At 46.0% G+C, this 19,511-nt stretch overlaps 2 protein-coding genes across 4 annotated transcripts in view; one reads left to right on the top strand and one right to left on the bottom strand.

Moving 5' to 3' along the window:
• The window catches only part of GINS1 (GINS complex subunit 1), a 40,892-nt gene extending 33,460 nt beyond the window's left edge, over positions 1 to 7,432 (bottom strand). For both annotated transcript variants that reach the window (XM_044292576.1, XM_044292575.1), the window contains exons 1-2: positions 7,295 to 7,432; positions 2,051 to 2,115 (exon numbers count right to left, since the gene is read on the bottom strand). In XM_044292576.1, coding sequence (XP_044148511.1) covers positions 2,051 to 2,115; positions 7,295 to 7,369 — 140 coding nt within the window. In that variant the 5' untranslated portion in view covers positions 7,370 to 7,432. The remainder of the gene's footprint in view (positions 1 to 2,050; positions 2,116 to 7,294) is intronic.
• Positions 7,433 to 7,641: 209 nt separating this feature from the next.
• Positions 7,642 to 19,511, top strand: part of ABHD12 (abhydrolase domain containing 12, lysophospholipase) — a 111,932-nt gene continuing 100,062 nt past the window's right edge. The window contains exon 1 of one of the 2 annotated variants that reach the window (XM_044290373.1): positions 7,642 to 7,760. Coding sequence is in view for 1 of the 2 variants with exons in the window: in XM_044290372.1 (XP_044146307.1) it covers positions 7,806 to 7,855 (50 nt within the window). In the remaining variant the exon portion in view is untranslated. Of the gene's footprint in view, positions 7,856 to 19,511 lie in introns of both variants that reach the window. The other variant, XM_044290372.1, reaches the window with a different exon arrangement.

Genomic DNA, 19,511 nt, shown 5'->3' with positions numbered 1-19,511 from the left:
ACTGCAGTAAAGGCAGTTGGTGAGGAAGCGTTCCTTCCCGACAGTCGGCTCCTCGTTCAGTGAAGGAGACTTCTACGTTTACATGTGGTGATTACCTCTACAGTATAAGGCCTCATGCACACCGCCGTTGTTTGGGTCTGTTTTGGCGGCTCGGATGTGGACCCATTCATTTCAATGGGGCCGCAAAAGATGCAGACAGCACTCCGTGTGCTGTCCGCATCCATGGCTCCGTTCCGCAGCCCCACAAAAAAATAATATAACATGTCCTATTCTTGTCCGCAATTTGTGGACAAGAGTAGGCATTTTTATTGCCGGCGCCCGTTTCACAAATTGCTGAAGGCAACACGGAGGCCTTCTGTTTTTTGCGGATCCGCGGACCGCAAAAAACGGCACGGTCGTGTGCATGAGACCTAAGGACGAGGGTTTACTATAGTGATTGCTCATCCTCATACAACTGCATTGTTTCTGGGCAGCAGACCGCACAATCTGCTGCCCAGAAACAATAACTATTGTACCTGCATAAGGCCTCGTACACACGACGGCTCAGTTTTTTTCCGGTCCGCAAAGTGCGGATCCGCAAAAACACGGAAGCCGCACTTGTGTCTTCCGCAATTTGCGGAATGGAACAGGCGGCCCACTGTAGAAATGCCTATTCTTGTGCGCCAAACGGGGCCACGGAACGGAGCAACGGATGCGGACAGCACACTGAGTGCTGTCCAGATCTTTTGCGGCCCCATTCAAGTGAATGGGTCCGCACCCGAGCCGCAAAAACTGCGGCTCGGATGCATGAGGCCTAAACCACAGGATAAACGTGTGTATCGCTCGTTCATCGGGTGATCTGCGGCACACTTACACAGGCAGATTGTCGGGAACAAGCGTTTGCAGAAACGTTTATTCCCGATAACCTGCCCGAATATCTAAATCCACCTTAAAGTGATCTGTAGAGGCCAAGAAGTGGCTCCGCTTATTAGTAGCCAGTGCAAAACGGCAGGAGTTTCTTATTTTAATATAGATAGTGACATGGAAAATGAAAGACACTGTCATCAAAAATTCTATAAAAATATTTTAAACATAAAAACATGATTTAGACAATAACCTACTTTCTGTTGACACATTCTCTTTAGGACCACTTGTGATGGATCAGCAGCTTTGAGTGGGATTTTCCTCAAAAGTGGTTACAAACCAAAGCTTTGACTTTAACGCCCAAAATAACAGCATCTTGACACCAATTTACCCATAGGATAAATTATACATTTAAGATCTCTGGGACCCACAGCGATCCCGAGAACAGAGGCCTCCATTGGAGTAGCTTGTCAGTCTAACACTTCTATGGGACTGACTGAGCAATTTCCAGAGAAATGGGCATTGACTAGCAAGACTTGCGATAATCTACACCAAAAATTGACATAACTAATGTCACAAATCTGCACCAGCTAGATAGTTGGAACAGATTTAATTTATAGCACACTAACAGGCACAAAAATAAAATAAAAATAATAATAAAAAAAAAGTTCACAAATTAAAATGTCAATTAACTTGTACCTTATGTCAGCCACATAAAATGTAAATTCCCCCCCAATGTGTTCAGTGCTGGTGGTCACACATGCCCAGTAGATCAGTTCCATGCAAGTGGAAAAGTGATTCCCCATGTGATGCAAGCCGGCCAATAAGAATCCATGTACTAGAAGTGACATTCACCAACACTGACCACATCAGGTGGATCTTCTAAGATAAAATAAATAAATAAAAAACACCAGGTGGCGTCAAAACAAGTTTAACTTTCGATAAACTGATCAGGCTGTTCACCGCTGGACCCCACTGGCCATAAAGGGATCCGGATGTTTTCTGGCAAAAAAATTTTGTGCGTCCGGAAACCGCCACTTATGCCGGAAAGCCGCTGGATAGCATTACAGTCAACGGGATACGGCAGTGAACAGCAGATTCTGTGATCTCTGGCAGGTTGACATCTGCGTCTAATGCCAGTGTGAACCTTCCCCGACAGGTGTAGGAGACTTAGTCCTGTGCTGGCAGTTTTAACATCTGGACTTACACATCTGCTTGGTTCTGCTCATACAAAGCCTTCATCTCTTCCAGGACCTGTCTGATTCCATCCTCCTAAAACACATATGGATCCGGTCAACTTTATCTTTTATTATTTAATCAAACAATGAAATCTCTCCAAAAGACCACCTCGTTGAGAAATTCATTTTCAGTGCCAGTTTGGATGGTCTCAGTTTTCATTGTACTTGACTTTACAGTATATTCGGAGTGCACAACCCCAAGGGTGTATTCACACATAGTAGTTAAAGGGGTTGTCCAGCTTCTTCTATTAATATGTCAATGGGAAAACACATTTCCATACGCTTGTGTGAGTAGACCCTAAGGGTGCATTCATGAGGTTGTCAAAACCCACCGCATCTACCACAGCAGATGTTCACTTTGGATGCCACAGACCCACCCGCGACTTAGCTCCACTGAACGGAGACACCTGCCACAGTTTCAAGTGGCCCCTGTCCGCAAACCGCTCTAAGGGACATGTCCTTTCTTGGGGTGGTTGTGGTCAAACTGCTGGCCTGCAAAATACAGAATTGCCTCCTACTGAAAACAATGGGAGGCAGAGGTGCCGAAATTCAGACAGCAAATTCTGCATCAGAGAGGGTAAAATCTGCACTGGAAGTCCCCAGCATACATCGACATCCTGCAGACTTGGGCCCCTTTCACACGGGTGTTGCGGATTGGGGCCGGATGCGTTCAGGGAAAATGGTGCGATTGACACTAAAACAAGTCAGTTTTCACTGCGACTGCGTTCCATATTTGCGTTTTTTTCGTGTGGGTGCAAAACATTTTAATGCGTTTTGCACGCGCGTGAGAAAATCGTCATGTTTGGTACCCAGACCCGAACTTCTTCACAGAAGTTCAGGTTTGTGTTAGTTGTAGTGTAGATTGTATTATTTTCCCTTATAAAGGGAACGTAATAGCATTCTGAATACAGAATGCATAGTACAATAGGGCTGGAGGGGTTAAAAATAAATAAAAATAATATAAAACTTACCTTACCCACCTCAGCCCCCCTAGCTTAAACCCCCTTAATGACCAGACCACTTTTTACACTTCTGCACTACACTACTTTCACCGTTTATCGCTCGGTCATGCAGCTTACCACCCAAATGAATTTTACCTCCTTTTTCTTCTCACTAATAGAGCTTTCATTTGGTGGTATTTCATTGCTGCTGACATTTTAACTTTTTTTTGATATTAATCGAAATTTACTGAAATTTTTGCAAAAAATGTCATTTTTCACTTTCGGTTGTAAAATTTTTCAATTAAAACTACATTTCTATATACATTTTTCTCTAAATTTATTGTTCTACATGTCTTTGATTAAAAAAAAAAATGCAATAAGTGTATATTTATTGGTTTGGGTAAAAGTTATAGTGTTTACAAACTATGGTGTAAAAATGTGAATTTCCGCTTTTTGAAGCAGCTCTGACTTTCTGAGCACCTGTCATGTTTCCTGAGGTTCTACAATGCCCAGACAGTACAAACACCCCACAAATGACCCCATTTCGGAAAGTAGACACCCTAAGGTATTCGCTGATGGGCATAGTGAGTTCATGGAAGTTTTTATTTTTTGTCACAAGTTAGCGGAAAATGATTTTTTTTTTTTTTTTTTTACAAAGTCTCATATTCCACTAACTTGTGACAAAAAATAAAAAATGTTTTACATGAACTAACCATACCCCTCACAGTATACCTTCTTTCCAAAATGGGGTCACATGTGGGGTATTTATACTGCCCTGGCATTTTAGGGGCCCTAAAGCGTGAGAAGTAGTTTGGAATCCAAATTCGTAAAAAAGCCCTGTGAAATCTTGAAAGTACTCATTGGAATATGTGCCCCTTTGCGCATCTTGGCTGCAAAAAAGTGTCACACATGTGGTATCGCCGTACTCAGAAGAAGTAGGGCAATGTGTTTTGGGGTGTCTTTTTACATATACTCATGCTGGGTGAGAAATATCTCGGCAAAAGACAACTTTTCCCTTTTTTTTTTTATACAAAGTTGTCATTTGACAGAGATATTTCTCACACAAAGTTTGGGTATATGTAAAAATACACCCCAAAACACATTGCCCTGCTTCTCCTGAGTACGGCGATACCACATGTGTGACACTTTTTTGCAGCCTAGGTGCGCAAAGGGGCCCAAATTCCAAAGAGTATCTTTTAGGAGGGCATTTTTAGGCATTTGGATTCTCACGCTTTAGGGCCCCTAAATTGCCAGGGCAGTATAAATACCCCACAAATGACCCCATTTTGGAAAGAAGACACCCCAAGGTATTCCGTGAGGGGCATGGCGAGTTCCTAGAATATATTTTTTTTTTGGCACACAAGTTAGCGGAAACATTTTTATTTATTTTTTCCCTTACAAAGTCTCATATTCCACTAACTTGTGACAAAAAATAAAATTTTACATGAACTCACCATACCCCTCACGGAATACCTTGGGGTGTCTTCTTTCCAAAATGGGGTCACATGTGGGGTATTTATACTGCCCTGGCATTTTAGGGGCCCTAAAGCGTGAGAAGAAGTCTGGAATATAAATGTCTAAAAAATTTTACGCATTTGGATTCCGTGAGGGGTATGGTGAGTTCATGTGAGATTTTATTTTTTGTCACAAGTTAGTGGAATATGAGACTTTGTAAGAAAAAAATATAATAAAACATTTCCGCTAACTTGTGCCCAAAAAAAAATAAATCCTTCTATGAACTCGCCATGCCCCTCAAAAGTGATCTTTTTATAGCGCCGCAGCGATTTTACGGTGTTTTTGCAGTGATCAGAAAAAAAAAAAATTCTGTCACTGCGGTGGGGCGGACTGAACGCAAGTGTGCGCACAAGATCAGGCCTGATCAGGCGAACACTGCGTTTTTTGTAGAGCCTATAGAACATGTCCTATTCTTGTTCGCAATTGCGGACAAGAAAAGGCATTTTCTATATAGTTCTGGCAATGTGCGGATCCGCAAAATGCGGAAAGCACATTGCCGGTGTCAGTGTTTTGCGGATCCGCAAAACCCATACGGACGTCTGAATGGAGCCTTACAGGGGGGTGATCAGGGAGTCTATATGGGGTGATCAGGGGTTAATAAGTGACAGGGGGTGTGTGTGTGTAGTGTAGTGGTGTTTGGTGCTACTTTACAGAGCTGCCTGTGTCCTCTGGTGGTCGAGCCAAGCAAAAGGGAAATCTCGCGTCTCACGAGATGACGCGCCGGCGCGTCAAGGAGGAATGAATCGACCGCCTCCGGACCACAATCCTGCGTTAGGCGGTCCGGAGGCGGTTAATCCACTTGTTCGCGCAGACGGCATCTCCTCTTTCTTCTTCTTTGAGGAATATCACTGCACTCATCACATGGTCCATCACATGATCTTTTACCATGGTGATGGATCATGTGACGGACCATGTGATGAGTGCAGTGACGTCATCAAAGGTCCTTTTCCTGTGCACAGCAAAGAAGAAGACAGAAGAGAAGCCGGGCTGCGCAAGCAAGTAGATTAAGGCGAGATATATTATTATTTTTAACCCCTCCAGCTCTATTGTACTAAGCATTCTGTATTAAGAATGCTTGTATTTTCCCTTATAACCATGTTATAAGTGAAAATAATAATGATTAGGTCCCCATCCCGATCGTCTCCTAGCAACTGTGCGTGAAAATCGCACCGCATCCTCACTTGCTTGCGGATGCTTGCATTTTTTAAACGCAGTCCCATTCACTTCTATGGGGCCTGTGTTGTGTGAAAAATGCAGAATATAGAACATGCTGCGATTTTCACGCAAAGTGATGCATGAAAATCACCGCTCACGTGCACAGCCCCATTGAAATGAATGGGTCCGGATTCAGTGCTGGTGCAATGCGTTCACGTCACGCATTGCACCCGCACGGAATACTCGCTCGTGTGAAAGAAGCCTTAAAGGGGTACTCCTATCACAGACAATGGGGGCATATCGCTAGGATATGCCCTCATTATTTGATCGGTGCGGGTCCCACCTCTGGGACCTGCACCTACAACGAGAAAGAAGTGGGGAGAGCTGTGGCTGGAGGACCTCAGCTTTCCCAGGGTCCATCCACCACCAAGCACTGCTCCCATATAAGTGAATGGGAGCGCACCGCACAGGCACGGCCCCTGCTCCCATTCATTTCTATGTCTATAGGCAGCACTCAGCTATTTGCGGTGGCCCTATAGAAATGAATGGAGGGCAGCTGCGCATGCGCAGTGTGCCCTCTGTTCATTTCCCCTCTCCGTTCTCATTGTAGGTGTGGGTCCCGGCGATATGCATATCCTAGTGATAGGCCCCCATTGTCTGTGATGGTAATACCCCTTTAAAGGGGTTGTCCACTTTTTTTTCCCATTGATGCGCTATCGTCAGGATAGGTCATGAATATCAGATCAGCAGGGTCTGCCTCCCGCCGATCAGCTGTTGGAAGAGAAAGCAACGCTCATATGAGAGCCTCTTTCTCTGTATTATCTGCTCGCCGCAGCAATCACAAGTATGGCGTCCCTATTCACTTCTATGGGACGGCTCTGTATTCACTTGAACAGACAGAGCCGTCCCATAGAAGTGAATGGGGACGCCATACTTGTAATTACACCTGATCAATTGCTGCGGCGAGCAGATAATACAGAGAAGGAGCCTCTGCTTTATCTTCATACAGCTAATCGGTGGGAGGACCCCCGCCAATCGGATATAGATGACCTATCCTGAGGATAGATCGTCAATAGTAAAAAGTGGACAACCCCTTTAAGGGGGCCCTATAGGGATTTAGCATACACTCAATCTCCACTCATTTCTATGGTGCCCAGCATTCCAGGGCAGGATAGGGGGAAGGTCCCCAAGATGGGACAGGGCTCCTTCAGTTCTCCTGGTATACCAGTGTATAAATGGTGCATCATAGTGTGCCCTCTTGGTAGCTCATCAGAAAGTAGCTCCAGACGAACTACAGGTCTCAGCGCAGCATACACTATCTGCTGTCTGAGGGATTGACAGGGCTGTCCAGGATTAGAAAAACATGGCTGCTTTCTTCTGAAACCAGCACCACCCCTGCCCGCAGGTTGTATGTGGTATTGCAGCTCTACCCACTGACTCCACTAGAGCAGAACTGCAGTACCAGACACAACCCATAGTCAGGGGAGGTGCTGTTTTCGGAAGAAAGCAGCCATGTTTTTCTAATCCTGATCAACCTATGCTCCTATAACAGAACAGATCACACCATGACTGCCGCCATCTCTTCTCTCACCCCCGACTCACGTTAAACGCAGGCAACTGTCCGTCTGAAGCACGCTGCAGCTCCCGGATCAGCTCTATGGCTTTCTCACAGAACATACTCGTCCCCTTCCAAGGCAGCAGCTAAATTATAACACCCGCCACAGAAGCGCCACACACAGCTGCACTGCACGGCCAGGGGCGGAGTCTATGAGTCGCGGTCAGACATGTTTACTGCGGGCAAACCTCTGAGTAGTGTTCAAAATGTACAGCTATATGATGCTATAACACTGCCCTGATTTATCACGTTGAATGCTATACTCTGTCAAGACTGTTAGTCCACTTTATGAAAGCCCTATTATTGTAAGACCCGTCCGAGACTTTGCCCTTATCAAACATGGCTGCCCGGAGTTCCCTCAAGAGTCTGAAGTAGGACCAAAATTGTCAGAGAACGCTGGTGAAATTGGCGCCAAGAATCATCTGACCAATGAGGGAGGGTTTTCGCCCACGGGTAAGGACTACAGTAGCCGAGGAGGACCATTTTTATTAGGAGCTAATGATCGCCCTGTTAGAACTCATGCGTAGCTGGTGGCCGCGGGGTCGCAGGTGAGTCCTTGTCACCTGTTGTGTGAAGAACCGCAGTGACGTCATGTAGGGGCTTTGATGAGGGGCTGGGCACCGTGCAGATGCCATTGGAGCTGCCGTCATTTCTAATGCTGTCAGGGTACAGCACATCATGGCCTCCCAGTATCTGCTGTGAACATCACAAAAATAATCTGATATTCAGCAAATTCTGTAGTTGGTTATATCAGAGAATATTTATTTAGCGAAACTGTGTCAGGCGCTGTTATGGGGGAAACGGGTGGTTGGCGCCGTTATGGGGGAAGCGGGTGGTTGGCGCTGTTATGGGGGAAGCAGGTGGTTGGCGCCGTTATGGGGGAAGCGAGTGGTTGGCGCCGTTATGGGGGAAGCGAGTGGTTGGCGCCGTTATGGGGGAAGCGAGTGGTTGGCGCCGTTATGTGGGAAGCGAGTGGTTGGCGCCGTTATGGGGGAAGCGAGTGGTTGGCGCCGTTATGGGGGAAGCGAGTGGTTGGCGCCGTTATGGGGGAAGCGAGTGGTTGGCGCCGTTATGGGGGAAGCGAGTGGTTGGCGCCGTTATGGGGGAACTGGCAGGTGCTGTTACTAGGATCTGGCACTTACCATTGGTCCATCTCGCACATTGGCATATCTCTAGGTGCTGGTCCTACCTCTGGCGTCCACTCCTAACTCCCAAACGGCCCCCTAAAGTGAATGGAGAGTGCCCTATGCCCACACGGACCCCCTCTATTTGCCACTCTGGGTTCTCTGAACATTGCCGAGCATCGGCTTTTTCCTCCAGTCAGTGGGAGTGAGCGCGCGCTTGGCTATTTTTTGGAATTCTTATAGAAGTGAATGGAGAGCATGCGCGGTCTCATTCACTTTGGAAGCGCCTGTTCTGGAGATTGGAGTGGGTCTCAGAGGTGGGACCCACTCCTACCTTATGTTGGGGGCATATCCTACGATAAGGCACCACAGTGTATGAGATGACACAACCCCTTTAATATTTTGATCATGTTGCCCCCCTCCCTTCTTTATTCCAGGCTATACAAATTTAAAGGAAATCTGTCACATGGATTATCACTAAAGTGAAACTACCGCCATGTAGAACATAACACCTCCTCCTCTGATGTACCTTTCCTTCAGCGTTTCTTGTTTTCTGTCTTGCGGAAATCATCTTTGTATGATATGCAAATTAGGCAGTAAGGTGCCTAGGTGGGCGTTATTTTCTTTCAACGGTGCCCAGGAACGCCCCCGTCCAGTGCCCAGGCCCGCCCTCCAGCAGAACCCAAGCACACCCCCTCCTGGGTTGAGACTCCACTCCCCCATCAGCGCCGTTTCCGCCTCCCCTCTGCTACATCACTGACGCACAATAATTTGCCTTCAGTTTTGCCGAGAAATATCGCACAGTACCGAAGACTGCCTGCGCGCTTTATACCCTGCTGAGGGCATCAGTCGCGAATGTGTAACTGGGCATGCGCAAGATTTCTCAGAGGAGCTGAAGACAAGTGTAGGCGGCGTTACCTTGTGTCAGTGACGTGTGGGGGGGTGGTGTTAACGACGCTGATGGGGGAGTGGAGTCTCAGCCCAGGAGAGATGTGCTTGGGCTCTGCTGGAGGGTGGGCCTGGGCACTGGACGGGGGCGTCCCTGGGCACCGTTGAAAGAAAATAACGCCCACCTAGGCACCTTACTGCCTAATTTGCATATCATACAAAGTTGATTTTTCGCAAGATAGAAAACAAGAAACGCTGAATGAGAGTTACATCAGGGGAGGAGGTGTAATGTTCTACATGGCGGTAGTTTCACTTTATTTGTGATAATCCATGTGACAGATTTCCTGCTTGATAATTGTATGTTTAAAGCGTACCTGAGTTGTTGTTTTTTTAAAAGTTTGCATAATGGCTGTGCTTCTTTTGTACTTTTTTGGGCTTCCCTAATTTCTTTTTCAGTAATATTATTCCCTGTTTAATTAGCACAGCTAGATGCATTTCACTCAGAAGCAGGGTAGTTCCTTCTATGAAATCTGCCATCACTGTACTGAAGTGGCGTCTTTCCTCTTACTTCCTAGTATGTTTATTTTCGGGGCTCACAGAACACATAAGGAGGGGGAGATTACACTTACAGACACACAGTCCTTATTAGGCCTCATGCACACGTTGTGTGTTTTGCGGTCCGCACTTTGCGGACGGCCATTAATATAACTGCCTATTCTTGTCCGCAAAACGGACAAGAATAGGACAGGTTTAATTTTTTTTCGCAGACCACGTAACGGAGCAACTCTGTGTGCTGTCCGCGTCTATTGCGGCCCCATTGAAGTGAATGGGTCCACAACCAAGCCGCAAATACTGCGGCTTGGATGCCGACCAAAACAACGGTAGTGTGCATGAGGCCTTAGGCTACTTTCACACTTGCTGCAGAGTGATCGTCGCCAAAACTGCCTGCCAAATTTTTCCGGTGTCATCCGGCAAAACGGATCCAGCATTTCGTTTTTTCATCTTTTTTGTGGTCTGCGCATCCGGCATTCCGGTATTATGAATGCCGGATCCAGGACTAATACATTCCTATGGAAAAAAAAAGCCGGATCCGGCATTCAGGCAAGTCTTCAGTTTTTGTTGCCGGAGAAAACCGTAGCATTCTACGGTTTTCTCTTTTGTCTGATCAGTCAAAATGACTGAACTGAAGACATCCTGATGCATCCTGAACGGATTACTCTCCATTCAGAATGCATGGGGATATGCCTGATCAGTTCTTTTCCGACATTGAGCCCTTTTGGCAGAACTCGGTGCCAGAAAAACGCTAGTGTGAAAGTACCCTTAGGCTGGGTTCACATGGGCGTTGCGGGAACATGCGCGATTTTTCCCTGCAAGTGCAAAGCGTTTGCGTTTTGCACGTGCGTGAGAAAAATCTGCATGTTTTGTACCCAGACCCGATCCCGGACTTCTTCACAGAAGTTCGGATTTGGGTTAGGTGTTCTAAAACATGGTTATAAGGGAAAATAATAGCATTCTTCATACAGAATGCTTAATAAAATAGTGATGGAGGGGTTAATTCATTTGTTCGCGTAGCCCCGCTTCTCTTCTTTCTTCTTATTTGAGGAAAAGGACCTGTGGTGATGTCACTGCGCTCATTACATGATTCATTACGATGGTGATGGATCATGTGATGAGCGCAGTGATGTCACCACAGGTCCTTTTCCTCCTGGACAGCAAAGAAGAAGACAGAAGCCGGGCTGCGCGAACAAGTGGATGAGGCGAGTTAAATTATATAAATATATTTTTTTTAACCCCTCCAGCCCTATTTTACTAAGCATTCTGTATTCAGAATGCTATTATTTTCCCTTATAACCATGTTATAAGGGAAAATAATAATGATCGGGTCCCCATCCTGATCATCTCCTAGCAACCGTGCGTGAAAATCGCACCACATCCGCACTTGCTTGCGGATGCTTGCGATTTTCACGCAGCCCTATTCACTTCTATGGGGCCTGCGTTGCGTGGAAAACACACAATATAGAGCATGCTGCGATTTTCACGCAATGCACAAGTGATGCGTGAAAATCACTGCTCATCTGCACAGCCCCATAGAAATGAATTGGTCCGGATTCAGTGTGGGTGCGATGCGTTCACCTCGCGCATTGCATCCGTGCGGAAATCTCGCCCGTGTGAAAGAGGCCTTACCAAGGAGAGATTTTTTCCGACAACAAGCAGTGGACTCCAACTTAGATGGAAGTGAGACCCCTAGTGGTCGTGACTGGAAGTGAGACCCCTAGTGGTCGTGACTGGAAGTGAGACCCCTAGTGGTCGTGACTGGAAGTGAGCGATGGCTTCTATGAGTGGCAGTTGTTTATCCCTAGTATAAAGCATTTGTATGGTTAGATGTGCATTTCTTTGCAGTATATTTTTTAGAAGGTAGATGGCGCTAGAGTCATACTGTTAACAGGTCATCATGCTGTATTGCATATTTAGGCCTCCTGCACACAAACGTGTGTGGCCCGCAAATTGCGTGCCGCAATGCACGAACACCGACCGTGGGGCAGCCGCAGCGGATCCGCACCGCATGCATGCGCTACTTTTTGCGGTGTAGAGGCACAGCCAGAAACGCCATGGAAGCACTCCGTAGTGCTTCCGTGGGGTTCCGATCCGTGCCTCCGTTCCGCATCTCCGTGATTGCGGACCCATTCAAGTGAATAGGTCCGCAATCCGTGATGCGGAATGCACACGGCAGGTGCCCGTGTTTTGCGGACCCGCTGTATGCGGGCCGCAATACGGCCACCGGGGGCACACTGTCGTGTGCATGTAGCCTTAGGGTGAGAGCTGCATTTACCTTCTACTGCGATCGTTCATCCTCATACAGATTTATGGTTATACTGATGATCTGCTGCCCAGAAACAGTGATTTATTGGGCTCGCCAGAAGACACAATAACGCGGTGAACGAGCACTTGCACATTCATTGGGTGATCACAGGCGACTCTACACCGGGCGGCTATCTGGCCTCTTCACGTTTTTTTTGTGCCCGTTTGGCATCTGTGTTTCATCCATGAAGATGTCTGTGAATGTTTGGCCTGTGTGTCCGTTTTTGCCCTCCATTTGTCATCCATATTCCACGTGCACTGCTCAGCGGAAAACTAATTTCCAGAGCATCTCCTACCAGTGGTCCATGAAAAGCGGACCAAACGCGAATGCCATCTGTGTGGTGTCAGTGGTTTTTCACAGACCCATAGACTTCAGAGGACGTGTCTGGTCCGCATCATGGACCAAAGTATGCATGTCTCCATGATATTCCTTCCCCGACCTAAGGGAAGCGGAAAACTACTGACGTGTGAACAAACACATTGAAATCAATGGGTGCTGTCTGCAGAAAATGTGGATAGCCCACGTCTGTCTCAGGAACAAGCATTTCTACAAACGCTCACCCCCGATATGATAATTGACCCAGTGATCGGTCCATGTAAAGTGACCTTGACTGGAACCTGTCATCAAGAGATTCCACATCTTTGTGCATTACCTCCTCATTTCAAGCATGGTCTCCCCCATGGTGCTGCTGTTCTGGTTTCGTGTGTGATGTTTGCAGGGAAAGTCAGCTTTAGGCCCATTGCACACGACCGCCTGACTTTTTTTCTGTATTTTGCGGTCCGCAAAAAACAGATCCGGTGGCACGGTGCACTAGAGGCAGCACGGATCCGGCAGGCTGTTCCCCCGTCGGAGAAGGCTGCCGCTAGTGTGAAAGTAGCCTTATGCTGCTGTTCTACCTCCTTGAGGCCCCAAAGCTCCAAAATATGGCCATGTGCCTCTGTACATGTTGGGGTGCATTCACACAACCGTATGTATTTTGAGGTCCACAAAACGTAGATCCACAAAAAATACGGACCACAACCTTATAACATTTGTGTTGCATCTATTGTAACAATTTGCAGTCCATTGTAACAATGCCTATCTTTGTCCGCAAGACGGACAAGAATAGGACATGTCCTATCTTTATTGCTGTCCACGTTTTTTGTGGCCCCATTGAAGTGAATGGATCCGCATCCAACCCGCAAAAAATGCTGATCGGATGCAGACCAAAAATACAGACAGGTAACTGGACCATTGGGGCCCATTCACATGACCGTATATTTCCGTCCGTATCCGTACGGTTCTGTGGCTGTGCAAAAAAGCTAGAACGTGTCCCATTCTTGTCTGTAATGCCTACAAGGATAGACATTTCTACACAGGAGAAAGACGATCCGATCCGCAAAATGCAGAACACACGCGGCTGGTATCCGAGTTTTGCAGACTGCAAAAATGGATACGGTTGTGTGAATGAGCCTTTAGACTGTTGTCAGAGGGAGTGTGTATGGGGGGCTCCCAACTGTCAGGGGAGAGTAGGATGAGGTGTCTGGCAGTGGCTTTCTTCTCTCCCCTCTGAAAACACACACATGCTCAGCTTGTGCGTTGTGGCTCTCCGGTTTTGAGATCCGTCAGAGGATGTCAAAACTGGAATTAAACGGATCCATGCCAGTTAATGCATCTGTTTAAGCTGAACAAACCGGATCCGTTATGAAAAAGATTGTAAGGCCTCTTTTACTCGACCGGGTATTTTTATTTATTTTTTCTTCCCGTTTACGGGCAGTTTTTTGCTTTCCGTATGCAGAACCATTAATTTCAATGGTTCCGCAAAAAAAACGGAATGTACTCCGTATTCATTCCGTTTTAAAGCTAGAACATGTCCTATAATTGCCTGCAAATCACGTTCCGTGGCTCCATTTAAGTCAATAGGTCTGCAAAAAAAAGTTCCGTTTTTGCGGAACCATCTATTGAAAATGTTATGCCCAGCCCCAATTTTTTTCTATGTAATTACTGTAAATGCCATATGGAAAAACAGAACAGAAATACGAAACGGAAACAAAAAATGGAACAACGGATCCGTGAAAAACGGACCGCAAAACACTGAAAAAGCCATACGGGAGTGTGAAAGAGGCCTAAGTCAATGGGCGGCAGATCCAGTTTTTTTTTTTTTTTTTTTTTGTTAACCAAAAAAACGGATGCGGCCCCATTGACTCACATAGATTTTTCACGCCTGATCCAGTTTGTTCTGTTTCGCAGGCCGGACACAACTGCAGCTTGCATCGGTTTTGTGTCCGGTCCAAAAACGCAACAAACCTGAATGGAATGCATCTTGATCAGTTTTGTCCCGATTGACCATTATTGGGGACAAAACTGATCCATTTTGGCCCGGTTTTGAGATCCTCTGCCGGATCTCAAAACCGGAAAGCCACAACGTGAGTGTGAAACAGGCCTAAGTGTGTATGGGGCACTGTGCATCTGGCTTGTCACATTTACTGAGGTGGACACAGAGGAGGACACACAGAAACAGCAGGTGGCGCTGTTCTAACATTATTCCTCGAATTTCTTACTTTACTTTTTAAAGTAAGTGTAAAAAATGCTTCTAATTATTTTCTTAGTAAAGTGAGAGAAAAAATATATATATATATACCAAAAATAGACCTAAGATAGTTGCTTACATGCCAGAAATCCCCCAAAATATCATTTAGATCATTTATAATAAACATAAACAATATCTTCATTGATCAAATATTACAAAAATAACCACACAAAAAGATGGAAATTCGGAACACCGCGGAGGATCATTAGGCTAAAAATTACTGACACCTCACAAATTACAAGGAAGTAAAATAAGATGCCAGAAGAAAGCGGACCCCTCCTGACACGTTTTACTGTTGCTTCATCCAGGGGCGCTGTTGCATCTTGTGGCCACCAGGTGTCTCTGCTGTTGCAAATTTCCATCTTTTTGTGTTGTTCTTTTTATTGTATTTTTATAGTATATGATCAATAAAGATTGTGTATTTTTAAATATAAATAGTCTACATGATTTCTTGCATATATGTAGATTGCTGCTGCTAAGGGGTTCGTACAGTCTGCTGTACATGTACGACGCAGTGTATTATAGCAGACACCCTTCCGCAGAAGCCGGGATTGGTAGAGCTAATAACATGAGCGATCAAGCAAATGTGTGTCAAGTCCCCTAGTGGGACTTAAAAATGTACAAAAGAAGTTTGATTAAAAAAACTAAGAAAATAACCCCCCCTCCCACGTATAATCGGTAATGACACAAACTGTACAATTATCATGTTATTTATCCCACATAGTGAACTAGAATTCCATAAATAAAATATATAATTTGCAGAAAAGCGCTTTTTTTATTTTTTTTATCCTAGTTTCCAAAAAATTGAATGAAAAGTAATCAAAAACTTGTAAGTTCTTTAGAATGGTACCAATGAAAATGCCAACTCTTCCCGCAGAAAACAGATATAATAATAGTGTCTAAAAGAAAGGCAGTGTACACGTAGGCAGACCGTCCTAAACCGCACCAGATTTATCACAGTGGTTGATGCCGGATGATCTGTTGCATCTTCTAGTCTAAGTTTACACCACCAAGTTGGCTTGATATTGCTCCAAAAATGTCCAAAAATTTGGGATAATTTTTGGGCGCACAGAGAGCATTTTGGTCAAACCTCCTTTCCAGTGAAGCCACCCTCCTTCTGCAAAGCCACGCCTGCTTGTCGGATGAGTGTCCAAAACAAATAATGAATGCAGTGCAAAGGATTCACACCAGTTTTTATTTTTTGCCACAGATTGCACCAAAAAACTTGTGCATTTTGATAGTAAATCTACCCCTAAATGTCTCTCAGAAAATAGTAACACAATTTTTTTTAACTTCTTACCAACCAGCGCCATTAGGGATCGACCGATTATTGGAGTTACCGATACTATCGGCCGATATTCATGATTTTCAAATTTATTGGTATCGGCATCTAACCTTGCCGATAATACGTCCAGCGCACTCATGTTCCCTCAGCAGCACAGGGGAGGAGTCGTCACTCTCTCTCCCTCTCCCCTGTGCCGTGCTGCCAATGAGGAGGGGCGGGCGCACTGCGCCACCAATGATAATTAACGTCTGATGCAAATACAGGAGGCGGTGCCCAGCCTATATGACAGGAAGCTGCAATCAACAGCAGTTAACCCATCAGATGCCGCTGATTGCAGCTCCCTCTCAGAGGCAGGGTGTCGGCAACGTGATTCTGCGCCGACACACCCGCCTCCTGTATTAAAATCATTATGGGGCAGTGCGCCCCCACACTCCCCAGTATTAAAATCATTGGTGGCGCAGTGCACCCCCCCTCCCCCAATCCCTCAGTATTGAAATCATTGGTGGCAGTGGCCACAGGGTCTCCTCCCCATTGTAAGCTCCCTGCTGCTCTGTGCACAGGGCAGCAGGGAAAGTGTGAAGTCCTATTCACCCTAATGTAGCTCTATCAGGGTGAATAGGACAAGGGATGATACGATCCCAGGTTCTACCCCCTAAGAAGGGAAATGGTTATTAAATAAAAAGTAAAAAAATAAAAAAGTTTACCTAAATATTAAGTATAAATCACCCCCTTTCCCAATTTTACATATAAAATATATAAACAATAAATAAACATCACATATTGCCACATCTGAAAAGTCCAAACTATTAAAATATAAAAATAAAAAAAAACTCCTATGTGGTGAACGCCGTAACAGAAACATTTTTGGTTTCAAAAATGAAAATGCACAGAATATCGGTATAAGTTATTGGCCTGAAAGTTCACCAGTTATCGGTATCGGCTCTAAAACATTAATATCTGTTGATCCCTAAGCGCCATACATGTACAGCACTGGTCAAGTCTTTAAAGATGGTACAGTAGCCACTTGGTTTCTACTGTTTTAAACCGAAGACACCCGGGCTAATGTTTGAAATCGGTGTTAACCCCTCAGATGGTTAGTTGTGACCACAGCAGCTGAGGCGGCTTTTCCCGGGTATGTTGCCTTCGTGGGGCCTGAATGGCTTCCCTGTGCTGAAATCAGGGAAGCCATTCATTGGTGTCCTGCTCGAGGCTACCAAACCTACCACAGGTATACAGGGAGTGCAGAATTATTAGGCAAATGAGTATTTTGACCACATCATCCTCTTTATGCATGTTGTCTTACTCCAAGCTGTATAGGCTCGAAAGCCTACTACCAATTAAGCATATTAGGTGATGTGCATCTCTGTAATGAGAAGGGGTGTGGTCTAATGACATCAACACCCTATATCAGGTGTGCATAATTATTAGGCAACTTCCTTTCCTTTGGCAAAATGGGTCAAAAGAAGGACTTGACAGGCTCAGAAAAGTCAAAAATAGTGAGATATCTTGCAGAGGGATGCAGCACTCTTAAAATTGCAAAGCTTCTGAAGCGTGATCATCGAACAATCAAGCGTTTCATTCAAAATAGTCAACAGGGTCGCAAGAAGCGTGTGGAAAAACCAAGGCGCAAAATAACTGCCCATGAACTGAGAAAAGTCAAGCGTGCAGCTGCCAAGATGCCACTTGCCACCAGTTTGGCCATATTTCAGAGCTGCAACATCACTGGAGTGCCCAAAAGCACAAGGTGTGCAATACTCGGAGACATGGCCAAGGTAAGAAAGGCTGAAAGACGACCACCACTGAACAAGACACACAAGCTGAAACGTCAAGACTGGGCCAAGAACTATCTCAAGACTGATTTTTCTAAGGTTTTATGGACTGATGAAATGAGAGTGAGTCTTGATGGGCCAGATGGATGGGCCCGTGGCTGGATTGGTAAAGGGCAGAGAGCTCCAGTCCGACTCAGACGCCAGCAAGGTGGAGGTGGAGTACTGGTTTGGGCTGGTATCTTCAAAGATGAGCTTGTGGGGCCTTTTCGGGTTGAGGATGGAGTCAAGCTCAACTCCCAGTCCTACTGCCAGTTTCTGGAAGACACCTTCTTCAAGCAGTGGTACAGGAAGAAGTCTGCATCCTTCAAGAAAAACATGATTTTCATGCAGGACAATGCTCCATCACACGCGTCCAAGTACTCCACAGCGTGGCTGGCAAGAAAGGGTATAAAAGAAGAAAATCTAATGACATGGCCTCCTTGTTCACCTGATCTGAACCCCATTGAGAACCTGTGGTCCATCATCAAATGTGAGATTTAGGCTGCGTTCACACGGGCGAGATTTCCGCGCGGGTGCAATGCAGTAGGTGAACGCATTGCACCTGCACTGAATCCTGACTCATTCATTTCAATGGGGCTGTGCAGATGAGCATTTTTTTTCATGCATCACTTCTGCAATGCTTTAAAATCGCAGCATGTTCTATAGGCCTCATGCACACGACAGTTTTTTTTCACGGTCCGCAAAAACGGGGTCCGTGGGTCCGTGATCCGTGACCGTTTTTTCGTCCGTGGGTCTTCCTTGATTTTTGGAGGATCCACGGACATGAAAAAAAAGTCTTTTTGGTGTCCGCCTGGCCGTGCGGAGCCAAACGGATCCGTCCTGAATTACAATGCAAGTCAATGGGGACGGATCCGTTTGATGTTGACACAATATGGTGCCATTTCAAACGGATCCGTCACCATTGACTTTCAATGTAAAGTCTGGAGTTCTTTTATACCATCGGATTGGAGTTTTCTCCAATCCGATGGTATATTTTAACTTGAAGCGTCCCCATCACCATGGGAACGCCTCTATGTTAGAATATACTGTCGGATATGAGCTACTTCGTGAACCTCAGATCCGACAGTATATTCTAACACAGAGGCGTTCCCATGGTGATGGGGACGCTTCAGGTTAGAATACACTACAAACTTTGTACAAGACTGCCCCCTGCTGCCTGGCAGCACCCGATCTCTTACTGGGGGATATGATAGCACAATTAACCCCTTTAGGTGCGGCACCTAAAGGGGTTAATTGTACTATCATATTCCCCTGTAAGAGATCAGGGCTGCCAGGCAGCAGGGGGCAGACCCCCCCCCCTCTCCAGTTTGAATATCGGTGGCACAGTGTGCCCCCACCATCGCCCCCCCCTCCCTCCCTCTATTGTATTAAATCGTTGGTGGCACAGTGTGCCAACCACCATCGGCCCCCCTCCCTCCCTCTATTGTATTAAATCGTTGGTGGCACAGTGTGCCAACCACCATCGCCCCCCGCCCCCTCCCTCTATAGCAGTAACATTGGTGGCAGTGTGCGGTCTCAACAGTAGAAGATTCATACTTACCTGCTTGCTGCTGCGATGTCTGTGTCCGGCCGGGAGCTCCTCCTACTGGTAAGTGAAAGGTCTGTGCGGCGCATTGCTAAAGAACTGTCACTTACCAGTAGGAGGAGCT

This window comes from Bufo gargarizans, chromosome 4, assembly GCF_014858855.1.
Source record: "Bufo gargarizans isolate SCDJY-AF-19 chromosome 4, ASM1485885v1, whole genome shotgun sequence".
NCBI lineage: Eukaryota > Metazoa > Chordata > Amphibia > Anura > Bufonidae > Bufo > Bufo gargarizans.
The sequence above is the reverse complement of the archived record's forward strand: the minus strand, read 5'-3'. Positions and strand labels throughout refer to the sequence as shown.